The 14,613-nt window shown below is 38.8% G+C and overlaps 1 protein-coding gene across 5 annotated transcripts in view; it reads right to left on the bottom strand.

Moving 5' to 3' along the window:
- The window catches only part of LRRC28 (leucine rich repeat containing 28), a 160,330-nt gene that overhangs the window by 40,043 nt on the left and 105,674 nt on the right, over positions 1–14,613 (bottom strand). For all 5 annotated transcript variants that reach the window (XM_055326365.1, XM_055326369.1, XM_055326367.1 and 2 more), the window contains one exon: positions 7,329–7,431. In XM_055326365.1, coding sequence (XP_055182340.1) covers positions 7,329–7,431 — 103 coding nt within the window. The remainder of the gene's footprint in view (positions 1–7,328; positions 7,432–14,613) is intronic.

Below are 14,613 nucleotides of genomic sequence, written 5' to 3'. Positions count from 1 at the left end.
TTTTATAAAGCTAAGCATAACACTTACCATATGACCCAGCAACTACATTCTTAGGTATTCTATCCAGGTGAAATGAAAATTTATGTTCACACAAAACCCCATATATGAATGTGTATAGCAGCTTGTATCAGTACACTTTGTATGACATTATAGAAAGGGCAAATATAGGGACACAAAACAGACCATTATTTCCAGGGCTAGAATGGGAGGGGAGAGGTTCATTTCAAAGGGACACAGAGGACATTTTTGGAGTAGATGAACTGTTTTGTATCTTGATTATAGTTGTGGCTTTATGACTCTATATATTTGTCAAAATTCACAGAAATGTATGCTAAAAAGCATGAACTGTACATGCTTGTACATTATTAAAACAAACAAAAAAGCCCAAACAGTATCATGCTTCTAAGGCAGGTCCTGGAGCCTTCTGCTCTATTACTCATTAACCCTTTGTTGTGGACCTTAGGGGAGAGGCAGACATGGGAGTTGGGGAGCTCAGGTGACTTCGCCCAAGAGTTATTCACTAGCTTGGGTAGAAATACTTTAATAGTGTCAATAATTTAACAGCTGGAATGGGTACACTAGTGCAAACCAGCTACACATTGGCCAAATAATGTCAAGGTTTATGTGAAAACTTTTGCAATTTTTGCCTTTGGTATTTACTTTGCCTTTGCCTCTTGCTCTCAGAACCTCTGTTCGCCCTGTGTAATCACATAAGCATGAGAGTCTGTAATAACACACCTGCAGCTTGGTATGAATATTTCCATGGGTTGGAAAGATCACCCTTATGAACCATTCTGTGAAGATGAAGAAATGAATCTCAAGTTTACTTTATAATGATTGTCTCTTTCCTAGTACAAAGAAAATTAAGATGAGAGAATCATATCCAAAATGCTACTATGCAGTGTGGCCATGAAGTCCGGAAGCATAGGTAAACACACAATAAATGATTCTTTTGATGATCTACTACAACACATGGTGTGATGATTAAATTTTTGTATTAAGTTGGCTTGGCCACAGTAGCCAGATATTTGTTTGGTCCAACACCAGACTAGATGTTTCTGTGAAGATATTTTTATGGATGAGATCAACATTTAAATTGGTAGACTGAATAAAGCTGATTACTCTCTATAATGTGGGTGGGCCTCAGAAGGCCTTCAGAAAAAAAGACTGAGTGAGATCCACTTCCAAACTGCCTTCATACTCAAGCTGCCACATCAACTCTTCCCTGGGTCTCTAGCCAGCCCTGCGGATTTCAGACTCAGCAGCCAATTCCTCAAAATAAATCACCTCCCTTTCCCCCTCACCCCCACACACATCCTATTGGTTCTGTTGCTGTGGAGAACCCTGACTAATATATGTGGTAAAATAATATTACTTGTTTCCAAACTTTATAGCCACACTATAGTATGAGAACCCTGAGCAAAACGATAAAACAAGGAAAAAGCAGAATAAAAAACGAGCCAGTTATTTGTGAAATACTTCATAGTGTTATTGCCTTAACAGCTGCTGCTTCTTTATACAATCACGCATGAACTGTATGTGGACACTTCCCAAAGAATTTAACAATATAGAGTAACAAAAAAAGGTTTAGAAAACTGAAAGTCAGATTTTTCCTAATGCTTTCCTCATCTTCCATAATTAAAAAGACAGGTGTCTCAGTGAAACCACTGAAAAGGCTCCCATTAACAAGTAAGCGGATTCTGTTTTATATAATGTCTAATTTCCTTTTGACAAGTTCCTACTCTTCACCACAGGATATAAAGGGCTAATTAAATTCATTTTAGGATACATCTATTAACTGCCTTCTCTGCTTCATGGTGGAGAAGAGCCACAGCTATGAGGAATGCGGGCTGTAAAGGAGGAATTCACATGAGTTAGGGGACCTTCTGCTGTGCATGGCCAATCTCCCTTGACCTCATCAGAGATGAAATATCCATCCCGATTACCTGAAATGATGCAGGAGTGAGAAAGGTATTTTCCGTCTCTGCTCTCAAGGAACAAGCAGAGGGGCTCAAACATACAGAAGCGAATCGAGACCAAAGACAAGAGCAAGGCATTCTTGAAAAGTGTTTTTGCTGGATGCTAGGTTGATTGTATTTTTTTGTTTGTTTCACACCTTAAAAAAGTTGTTCCACTGTTTTCTTGCCTTCACAGTCTCTGATGAGAAGGTAACAAACAGTCTTTTGAATTTTTCTTTATATGTAATTTGTCATTTTTCTCTGGCGTCTTTTGAGATTTTCTTTTTATCTTTGGTTTTCAGCAGCTTTGCTTAGGCATCATTTTCTTCATAATTTGTACTGCTTAGGGTTTGCTGAGCTTCAATGTAAATTTAAGTCTTTGATATTTGGGAAATTTTCAGATGTTAATTCTTCAAACATTTTTGCCGCATTTCTCTTAGGCAAGAGAAAAATTAGGAAAAATCTGTTCCTTCTGGGACACCAATTATACCTCTATCAGGCTTTTTTTTAAATATAATCTGGCAGATTCTTGATGCTGGGTTCATTTTTGTTTTCAATCTTTTTTCTCTGTGTTCTTCACACTGATTAATTTCTATTCATCTACCTCTGAGCTCACTGACTTTTCCTCTGTTATACCCATTTGGTTGTTAAGCCCAGTAAGAAAAATATTTCAGATACTGTATTTCAACTCTAAGATTTCCATTTGTTTCTTTCCTATAATTCCCTTTCTTCCCCTGGTCTTTTCATTCACTACAAACTTATTTTTCTTTATGTCATTGAGAATAGTTGTTTTAAAATCCCCATCTATCAATTCCAACAGTTTGGGTCCTCTTGGGTTGGTCTTTGCTAATTGTCTTTTCCTTGAGAATGGGTCAGTCACATTTTCCTTATTATTCATGTTATGTAATTTTGGGTTGTATCCTGGATACTGTGAAAGATGTATTTATACTGTGAAGATGCTGGATTCTGTTACATTCCTCTAAAACTTAAAAGGAGTATTAATATTTTTGTTTAAATAAACAATTAATTACTTTGTTGGAATCAAACTTCAAACTGTCTCTTGATTGACAGTTCAATCTGTCAATTTATCTCTAGCCATACTACTTTGTGCTTGCCCCACAAGGAGTGATTCAGGTATCTAATATTGGTTCTTATTGGCTGGGGGGCAGCCCCCACATAAAAAGAGACTGTGACATAAAGTCTATTTATTTATTTTAAAGATTTTATTTATTTATTTTTAAGGATTTCATTTATTTATTCATGAGAGAGAGAGAGAGAGAGGCAGAGACACAGGCAGAGGCAGAAGGAGGCTCCTGCAAAGAGTCCAATGTGGGACTTGATCTTGTGACTCCAAGATCATACCCTGAGCCAAAGACAGACCTTCAACCACTGAGCCACCTAGGTGTCCCAAGCCTGCCTATTTATTTATTTATTTATTTATTTATTTATTTATTTAACTTTTTAATTTTTTTAAAGATTTTATTTATTTATTTGAGGGGAAGGCAGAGGGAGAAGGAGAGAATCTCAAGCAGACTCTGTGTTGGGCACTGAGTCCAAGATTATGACCTCAGTCAATCCAAGAGTCCAACACTCAACCAACTGAGCCACCCAGGTGCCCCAAGGCTATTTTTAGAGACTGCTGATTTAACTCAGAACTCAGAATGCATTTCTCACATAAACAACTCTGTTACCTTGAATAGTTATATTAACAAACCATTTAATCAAGTCATTAAACCAAATTTGTATCAAATCCAGCTGTAATTGCTTATTTACATAAGGAAAAGCAAAGCAATGGCTCAGTTTTCTGCATATAATCAGACAACTGAAAGAAGAACCGGTATAGGATCACTTTTACCATTATGTTTTCCTAAGTAAGCAAATATGCCAATTACCATTCTCTACAATTCTAATAGGAAGGACTTCTCTTTCTGGGTAAAATACAGAAGAACTAAAGACATTTACTCCTACAGTAACAGTAAGAAAGACCCAGACAAAATAAAAATCATACTTTTCCATGAAGCTGGCAAAGAGCATTGAATGCATGGAAGCTGTGACAGCCCAGTTTCCAAGATGGCGCCCATGAGTCTCCCCTCCTAGTACTCACTCCCTTAAGTAGTCTCCTGCCGCAATAGATAGGATTGACCTGTGTAATCAACAGGATATAACAGAAATGACAGTGTATAACTTCAAGGCCAGGTCATAAAAGATAGTCCCATGCTCTAAATTTCTATCACTCTACCTCTCTTAAGCTATTTATTTTTTGTATCAACACTTATTTTTATATATTAGGATAAACATCTAAGTTATCTTTGTCTTTTCCACAATTTTTAGCACAGTGCTGACTTGCTAGTTAATGCTCAATAATTATACGACAAATAAGTCGTATAAGATTTCTAAGACTTATTAAAACTGTACATTTGCTATATTTATGCTTTATAGTTTTATATCTGATTCTGTATTTTATTCTCAGATGTGAGTTACACATATAGCAGACTTTTTCATATTGTGCCTCATGTTCCTAAAGTGCTGTGTTCATTTTGCTCTGTTGCTCTAATTCTCTGAGACTTTTTTTTTTTTTAAGATTTTATTTATTTATTATGAGAGACACAGAGAGAGAGAGAGGCAGAGACACAGGCAGAGGAAGAAGCAGGCTCCATTCAGGGAGCTGGACATGGGACTTGATCCCGGGTCTCCAGGATCACACCCTGGGCTGAAGGCGGCACTAAATCGCTGAGCCACCTGGGCTGCCCTCTCTTAGACTTCATCAGAAGAGGTAATGTAGAGACATCTGGGTGGCTCAGGGGTTGAGTGTCTGCCTTTGGCTCAGGTCATGATCCCAGGGTCCTGGGATCAAGTCCTGCATCAGGCTTACCATAGGGAGCCTGCTTCTCCCTCTACTTATGTCTCTGCCTCTCTCTCTGTGTCTCTTATGAATAAATAAATAAAATCTAAAAAAAAAAAAAAAGAAAGAAAGAAGTAATGTAGTTGTTTCAGAGATGGTACAGTACAACAGAAGCTAGTGTGTTCTTATACTCCAGGCCTACACCGAAGAAGCATAGGTGAGAGCGGTGGAGAACCAAGTGTATTGATTTTTAGTTTCTCAGCTTAAATATCATCTCCTTAAAGAGAATTATCACTAAGCTTGATCAATTATTTATTGTTATTTAGATTCCTGGATAGATTATATGGTCCACAAGGACAGATATTAAAAATTGCATTACTCATCACTGTATGGCCATTGTCTAACATAGTGACCAGAGTAGTTGCTCAATAAATATTAACTGAATGAGCTAAGTGGACCAAGATTCTTGTTCAGAATCAAGAAGCACACTTTCTAGGCCTCAAGTACCCTTTTGCTCTATATATCAGGTTTACCTCAGAATCTTGTTCTACTCCTTGTCCTTCCTTCTCCCAATGCAGCCCTGTTTTGACTTGGAAGGGGAAGGCCCTTTGCATATATTCAACAAGAGAGATAAAAGAGATAAAAAAGAAGAGGGACCCTTAATTCTGTTGCCAAACCTTCAGAGCCATCATCTATTAGAATTTGGAGTACATTTTGCCATAAAATATCATATAATTTCGGGGGGTGCAAAATGGGTTAAATGACGTTTTATTTTTTATTTTATTTTATTTTTTGTTAAATGACCTTTTAATGAGTTGGCCAGGAATATAACCACCAGAGTTGCTTCTAACAAGTGCACTGACTTACACCAACAGACTAAAAATGCTTTTTGGATCACAGTTCATTTGTAAGTGGAGCTGCCTCTATTCCAAAAACTACTAATATTACAAACTCAATTATTTTATACTATCCTTTGAATAACTGTTTTATTTTTTATTGCTACTTCCAAAGGAAGATGTTAATAATAATAAATGTAGACTACTACTTAATAATTTGCATATTTCTCAAAGAAAATTAACTATAAAGTTCAATACTCCTGCTACCAAATACCAAGTAAAGGATTAAAAAATGTCTCTCTACTCAGCATATGTAAAACTTTCTGGCAGTCACTAACACAACAAATACATGACAAAGTAGAAGGCTCTTTATCTTAAGTAAAAGCTATTCCTTAATTGTGTGCAGTCTGAATTCCTAATTCAGTGCAGTCTCTGAAGGCTTAGGTGTGGGAAGAACTGCCTTCAACCTTGGAGCACGCTTGCATCATTCCACGTATCTTGGTGATAGAAGGTATTTTACTTACCATTTGGAAGAATTAGGCTATGTTACAGATCCTTTAAGAACTCATTAGGATTAATGACTGAGTAGTATTAACAGCTGTCATATAATCAGCTGTCGAAAAATCACTAAGCTAAAAACCCCACTGCACATTCTATTATCTCCACTTCACAGAAGGTTCTGAAATACATCTCTGGGGTTGTATTTCATCAGCCTATATGGGCACTTTGAAGCGTCATCGAAGGCTCTTCCAAGATAACAATGGTATAATTTTTCCTAAGGGAAGGCCACTAGTCCTAGGAATGCCCTCTCTGGAGCAATTGCTGCTCAGTGCCTATCCCCTGGAGGCAGGCCAACAGGGGAGTGGCTGTCTTCTATGCACAAGTTTGTTGTCATCTCTCTTCTTGCCAGAACTACATATAGTATGAGCCAGGTTATGCAGGGTGCTGGAATCACAAGTACAGAGTCAAATATGCTAAGTAGCCTTGAAGGTATCCCAAGTATCCTTTGGCTGTTTTTGTGAGAGAAGGCAGGCCCGTTTAAACTGGCTCTGGTAGCTGAGTGGTCCTATATTAATCTCACACCACTCTGGGAAACACTTTAAGGTGGTTCCATCCCAACATTCTAGAAGGAGAGGCTGAAACCACTTTTCCAGAAACCGGACTGAGAAGGAAAGACTATTGCTGCTCTGAAAATAAAACTCTATCATATCCTTTGAACTGAAACATCTGTTTTGGTTGCTAGGATCATGATTTGTATTAAGAGACTATGTCACATGTTGCATTCTAAATATTTTGAAATGGTCAAGTTCTAGGTACTAGAGCTATTCCTGTAGTAAAACTGTCACTGCCAAGGAGGGTAGAGAAAGGAAAGCTTTTAAGTTCATGGTGATTCCTCCACTTTCAGGGACTGATACTATGGAGTTTATGAAGGTATACATGGATTCATTTTTGACCAGAAAATAATAAACAACTTGCTTACTGACTGAACTCAAAGTATAATATGGTAAATTGCTTGCTCAATATTCTTAGCTTCTAGTATTTGGTTTAGCATATTAAGGCCAAAGACAGAATGGAACAGGCATCTGATCCAGGGCAGTCTACCAATTTCTAAGTTACATCGGAATCAAAAAATGAAATAGAAATAAATGTGGCAGAGTTCAGCTATAGTACAAAACATGAAATCAGCCTTACCCACTGCACCCGATGACTTTATTATACAGATAGGACGGCAAGCCTTTCAGGTGAATGTTGTTATCCACATACACGTATTGTAGTTCTCGAGATCGACCTAAATCTGGATTAAAAAGAAAAGTACTATAATTCCTATAAATACGTATCAGTACAGTGTGAAATGTAAATGTAATCCATAATATTAGAATGAGTCAAAATTTCTATTCTCGAGGACAAATTGTTACAGATTTACTTGAACTCTGTGTGTGAAATTATGTCAGCTGGAATATTAGATTCTGCATCAGAAAATGTGACCACAGAAAAATTACTCAACTCATCTGGTTTCTTGAACTATAAAATGACATAACTGTGAAGAGAATATGATTAAATTTCCTTCCCCCATAAAAGTTGTGACTTTTTATTAACAATTTTAAGAATACTACTTGTTGTAAGTCTGCATTCAGTTTCATTTTCCTCCAGCAGAAAAAAGGTGATATGAACAAAGGTGGCAGGTTAGCCTCACCAGGCTTAGTTCTACCCCTGTATCACCTACTGTTTCACCTCTCCTAGACAGAGACAGGGGTGAGGGAGGGATAGGGATCAAGCCCTGGCTGGGCTGAAGTCTCTGGAGCTAGGCCAGTGTAGGAATGGATAAACTGCCCAAGGCTGAAGAGGGAGGAGGAAGTAAAGGGAACCCTAAATCCCAGTCCCCTAGTGAGGTGTGAAGAATAGGTGGACAATTAGAGAGGGAGACAAACCATGAGAGACTCCTAACTCTGGGAAACAAACAAAGGGTTGCAGAAAGAGAGGTGGGTGGGAGGATGGGGTAACTAGGTGATAGGCACTAAGGAAGGGTATATGATGGGATGAGCCCTGGGAGTTATACTATATGTTGGCAAAATTAATTTAAATAAATAAATAAATAAACAAACAAACAAATAAATAATAGGTGGAAAATACCTGTAGGCCAGTAAGGACTGGAATGGGTATTGTTACAAAGAAAACCATAGGCTCAGAATGAAGTCACTTATGCTAGGTTGCGTCACCAAACTGGGCCTTAATACCTAATCTAATTGTAGTTTCAACCTCCCTGAGGAATGTAACCTTTAACTAGTCAATATGGAATTTCCTGGTGAGCACTAGGAAATTTACTGCTAGACCCCATCCATTCTGCCCTAGCAGGGCAACCTTGCCTAAAACAATGCACTTTCCTAATAATTTCCTTTTCACTGCTCCTGCTCTGCCTTTAAAAACTTTCCTTTTCTGCAACTTGATGGAGCTCCTTTCAACTTGCTAGATGGGATGCTGCCCCATTATCATTTAATAAAGCCAATTAAATCTTCAAATGTACTCAGTTGACTTTTTGGTATTTAACAGTATGGCTCAGTGGTTGAGCGTCTGCCTTTGGCTCAGGGTGTGATCCCGGTTCAGAGATGAGTCCCATATTAGGCTCCTGGCAGGGAGCCTGCTTCTCTCTCTGCCTATCTATGTGTCTGCCTCTCTCTGTCTCTTGTGAATAAATAAAATAAAATCTTAAAAAAAAAATAACAGTATGTACCAGGAATGGGAAGAGGTGAGAAAGGGGGTCCAGAAAGCAGGGTCTGCAACAGGAACAGGTGTTCCAGAAGAAACAGAATTCAGAGGTTTCCCAGAAGCAGCTGGGCAATGGGGGGGGGGGGGAGCACTAGCTGGAAGAGGACTTGGTGAAGAGATCAGGCAGAGTACTGAAGGTGCTCTTTGCCCAACATAGGTATTAGCAGTGACACTTCCAAGTGTTGAGGTAATCCCTTCCTGCCTACTGTGTGTGCAAGAATGTTTGACCAGCCTTCCTTTCCACACCTAGCACTCACTGGGTGGGGCTATTTGTCTTCACTACCACAAAACAGAGTCCTCAGCAGTCTTGCCAAACCCTCTACTCCCTGAAGCAAGAACACAATCTTTGAAAAAATTTCTGGAGTTCTGCTAGTGCCAAGAGGCAACAGGCTGAAAGAAAAGCTCTTCCATCTAGTCCTATAGTTTGGAAAAAACAGAGGCCCAGATAACTGAATTGGGAAGTTCTTAAGTGTATTTACATTTCTAAAGAAAACCCATTTACCCATTAAGGACTTTTTAGGCACAATGGTAGGCTTTGGGGGATAGATAAGATATCTATAAGATATCTAATAAGAGATCATATTGATGTAGATGGACAGGAAAAACTGTTAACTGTTATACAATACAATCACTGCTTAGAGGCTTGTAGAAAGTCTTATGGGTTCACAGATGGGTTCTGGACAAACAATCTGGTACAGAAAGTGGAAGGGGGTGATAGAAGATTGAGGTGAGGAAGGGTTCCTGGTGGGAGAGGGTGGGGAAGGGTCCATATTGCCTCCTTCCCATTGCTCATCCTCTCACAATGATCCTGATAATCCTGTCCAGGACTAGCACTGGAGTAAGACACAAAAAGAGTAACCAAAGCTGGGAGTGCTGGGAGGCAACAAAAGGGGAAGTGACAACTCTCAGAGAAAAAATAATTTCTGGGCTGCTGGCTAGAGATGCCCCTCCCCAGTGTGGTAGCTTAACAATATCTAACAAGCAGGATAGGCACAAACGGTGTGTGATTTCAGCCAGTAAACCACAGAAGGCACTGTGGCTTCCTCTTTGCTCTCTATCTTGGATCATTCATTCTGGAAGAAGACAACTTCCTGGTTATGAGGGCCCACCTGCAGATCTCTGGAGAGGGAATGGGGCCACAGCCTCTGCAAGCCCCAGGTTAAGCCTTCAGATTACTACAATCCCAGGCTATGTGAATATACTGTTCCTGGGATGCCTGGGTGGCTCAGTGGTGGAGCATCTGCCTTCAGCTCAGGGTGTGATCCCAGTCCAGGGATTGAGTCCCACATTGGGCTCCCTGAGAGGAGCCTACTTCTCCCTCTGCCTATGTCTCTGCCTTTCTTTCTGTGTCTCTCATTTATAAATAAAATCTTTACAATAAACAAACAAAACAACAACAAAAAAAAACCAAAAAAATCCTGTTCCTCCTCAAAATCTTGCATATTAACTTTAACATCCAATGGATCTTGTTTGCAACACTTACTGTGTAGTTTTTATTGAATGGTGATTTTCTACTACCATTTTTCTGTCTTTATTTTTAAAAGATTTTATTTATTCATGAGAGACACACACAGAGAGGCAGAGACACAGGCAGAAGGAGAAGCAGGCTCCATGCAGGGACCCTGATGTGGGACTCAATCCCGGGTCTCCAGGATTACACCCTGAGCTGAAGGCAGGCGCTTAACCACTGAGCCACCCAGGCGTCCCTGTCTACATTTATTAACTGCTATTCTGTAAGGCAGAACCTTCCCTTTCTTTCTATTTATTTATTTGATTTTTATATCAGTATGGATTGATGGATATTTATTTTATCATAAGAACTAAAAAAACCCAATACCATTATGATTTATTTTATCAGTCAAAATAAATGTTCCAGTTTTGGCAATTAGGAGCAGTCTAAGCTTGGCTCTTATGTTCTTTTAACAAGTTTTCATCCTTTTTTGAGCACTTCTTTACTTTCTGACACAAAATGTTCCAAACTCAGCTTGTTTTTTAATTCCTCTAGCCCTGAAATCAACTACTTTTTCCAAGGAGCCTTGATTCCTTTTATTGGGGTGTGTTTATAAACCAAGATCTGAGTGCCATGTGCTCATTACTAGAGGGGTACCATTGCTTCTAGGATCTCTCAGTGGACAGACCTATAAAATATATACCAGTATAAGAATCCATGCGTCCATCTATGTCTGTATTAAGGGAGGTGTACCCTCAGCATTGACCCCTTGAAGTGGACTTGCAGGGTCAAAAGATGGGTAGATTCTTGGTACTTCCCTCCTGAAGAAGGTACTTCCCTCCAGTCTGCTTCCCCTCCAGCAATGCATGAAGGCATTGCCTTTCTCACTACCTCAATTTTTAAAGCAAATTATCCTATTTAAAAATTTTTTGCCATCCTGATAGGTGAGAAATGATATCTTGGCATTGTCTTAATTTGCATTTCTCTAATTACGAGTGTGAACGTTTTCAAATATGTCTGAGGGCCATTTTAACTTTTTTTTTAGTGAATTGTCTGTTCATAGTTCATGTGTCTGTTCTTTCACTTATTAACCACGTGAACAGAGCTTCAGTTTGCAATGCGTTAAATGGTATAGTAGTGCCTAGTCCCTGAACCTTACCACGTTGTTATGACAACTGAGAGTGAATGTAATCTGTGAAATTTAAATCACCATATTCTTTTAAGCATAAGAATATACACTTCATATGAATAATGTGTATTGCTACATTAATAAACATATATAAACGTATCTACTGGTATAAGGAGCTACAAATTTATAGAACACAGGTGGAAAAAATAGAGACAGAAATACCAAGAATCCACTTGCACTGAAAAAGGTCTCGATATTACCCAAAGAATTCTTATTCTAGATTTCTTCACTACTTCTCTGATGTGCCTACAAATCCTGTCATCACAAATAGACATCTGTGGACTTTAAAGGCACATAGAAAACTGTAAAAAATTTTTTCAAAATGAAACTGCATTGATAAAATGCAAAAAGCCCTCGTTTCAGATTTGCCTTTGGAGTCCCTATGGGACTCGAGGAAAGATTCTTTACTGGTGCTTATGCAGAGGTAAAGCATGCAGAATACTAATTAAAGTTGTTAAGAACAGTCTTGGAGTCAGACAGCCTGGATCTGAATACCTGTTCTTCTATTTCCTAATTGGTGTCCTCAGTTTCCCTGATCATATAAAGGAGAAAACAATGCTCTTAAAAAAAGAAAAAGATATATTTATTTATTTTAGAGAAAAAGAGTGGGGGCAGAAGGAGAGGGAGAAAGAATCCCAAGTGGACTCCCTGCTGAGTGTGGAACCTGAGGGGGGGCTTGATTCCACAACCCTGAGATGGTAACCTGAGCCAAAACCAAGAGTCAGACACTCAACTGACTGAACCACCCAGGCACTCCAATAACACTGTCTCTTAAGTTTGGTGAGAATTACTAACAAAGTTTCTACATTATCAAGCAGAATCTTTGCCATACACCTTCTCCAATATATGGCAATTTTTATTATTCTCATTATTAGTAGTGACATATTTGGAAGTATGGCCCTACAGCAAAAGGCCAATTAAGAGAGAATTCTCCCTAGCATGCAGCAAAAGGCATTAACACTTTTCTATAGTTATTGCATGGGAAGGAGTTGGAGGCAACAGCCTCTAGAGACAGCAATTCATCCCTTGAAGTCAAGGACACAAAATGAGACATGACAGAGGAAGCACCTCTCCCCTCTAATACACACAAAAAGAGCCTGTGCAAATGAAATGGTCTACGTGCACAGATCATAATACAAAAGTAAATAAAAGCTGATGTTGCCTACTTCTTATATGGCTTGGTCTTCCTTCCTATCCTAGTTTTATAGGGAAAAAAAATGAAGAGTCAATGATTTAAAAATGCTAATTGGTTTAGATCTTATTTTAGATTTCTGATATTCCAGAGAATTCTTTTTGTATCTCCTGACCACTTGGGGGAATGTCCTTTTTTATATATGCCCCTAATGGAATGGACTGTTTTCAACTGAAGCTGAAAGAAAAATCAGCTGTGATCAAATCTGTCACACAGTAGTAAGTGTAACACCATACAGACATGAGAATTTAATATAGACACTTAGCCTTTCCAAATAACACAATTTCATACAGAGTTAGAAAGAGCAGTACTGGAATCACAGGATGTAGTGGGCTATGGAGTCAGAAAAGTGTCTGAATCCTGCCTTTCTACTTTCTAACTGCTTCAGGACATGAGGGGCAAATGACATGCTCCTAGCCTGTCATCTCTTCTGCAAAACAAGACAATACTACTTATCTCACAGGCTTGTCATGATGCCTCAACAATGTATACGCCAAGCTTGATCCCTTGCATAATAACTGGTTCTAGATACATCTTAGTCTTTTACCTCTCTCCTCTGACTATAAAGAGATCACAAAACAGAGTCCAAGATCATAAAAAAAAAGCAGGCAAGTCTTGCTTTAGCTGACCCAGCACACACAGCCTACTGGGCAGGCTGAGACACTTTCAACCACCCGTCAAGGTCACAGGCTGGAAGGGCAGAGCTGTGATAGCCTCAAGGGTGCATGCTCTCAGCCAAAGACTCTTCCGCTGGCAAAATCCCAAACACAATGGAATGGTATTTTTAATCATAATGAGGCTGAAATGCAAGTATTTTATGTCTGAAAAAGCTTTGAAATATTTCTTCTGTTCTTAAGAGAGGAAAATCTTCACTTGATAATTAATGTTGGAAGAAACCATTCATGGACTAGCTAACGAGCTGGTTTGCTTTCTTCCTTCTGTTAATTTTAATATACCACTACCTTGCAATAAGAATACCAGGTAATAATATTTTTTAAAGTTCCCATGCAAAAATGCTCAGTACATGAACTTTATAAAGTAAGGAAGTTGTCCATATGCATAGATGCTAAAGCAACACAGAACTTTTTCATGTGGCTTTTAAAAGTGCTGTACCGTGTCCACAATATTTCTCCTTTTTTTTCCCCAGGCCCACAGATCAAAGTATTGTTACTTCGAAATTAGCAAAAGCTAGCTGTCCTGCACAAACTCTAATTCCTTTTCTTTCCCCCCAACTTCAAGGCTCTGGCTGAGGATGGAACAAAATGCTTCTGTGTATTTAGGTTACTGCTTTTTTAACTATACTATAAAAGCAAGCATGGGGGTGCCTGGGTGGCTCAGTCAGTTAAGCATCTGCCTTTGGCTCAGGTCATGATCTCAGGGTCCTGGGATCCGGATGGAGTAGGGCTCCCAGCTCAGTGGGGAGTCTGTTTTTCCCTCCTCCTGCTCTTAGGCTTTCATACTCCTGTTCTCTCTTTCTCCCCGTCCCTCCTCCCAAATAAATAAATAAAATCTTAAAAATAAGAAAAAAAAGCAAGCACAGAATGACAGCATGGGCTAGAACAGCATCTGTTTACTGTATACTTAACCAGTATAAAACTCATTTGTTTTTTTCAGAAGGTGAATGCTGTATCCTTTTCTACAAAAAGGAGGAACAAAAACTACAACATCAAAGCAATAGATCCACATAGGTTGTTTGGAAGACTATCTATGTCACACCAATTATCATAGTTCAATCAGATATATTACGAATCATGATTACATTTTTTTTTATTTTTTTTAAATTTATTTATGATAGTCAGAGAGAGAGAGAGAGAGAGAGAGAGAGAGAGAGAGAGAGGCAGAGACACAGGCAAAGGGAGAAGCAGGCTCCATACACCGGGAG

Source organism: Nyctereutes procyonoides, unplaced genomic scaffold (genome assembly GCF_905146905.1).
Source record: "Nyctereutes procyonoides isolate TBG_1078 unplaced genomic scaffold, NYPRO_anot_genome, whole genome shotgun sequence".
NCBI classification, from domain to species: Eukaryota; Metazoa; Chordata; class Mammalia; order Carnivora; family Canidae; genus Nyctereutes; species Nyctereutes procyonoides.
The sequence above is the reverse complement of the archived record's forward strand: the minus strand, read 5'-3'. Positions and strand labels throughout refer to the sequence as shown.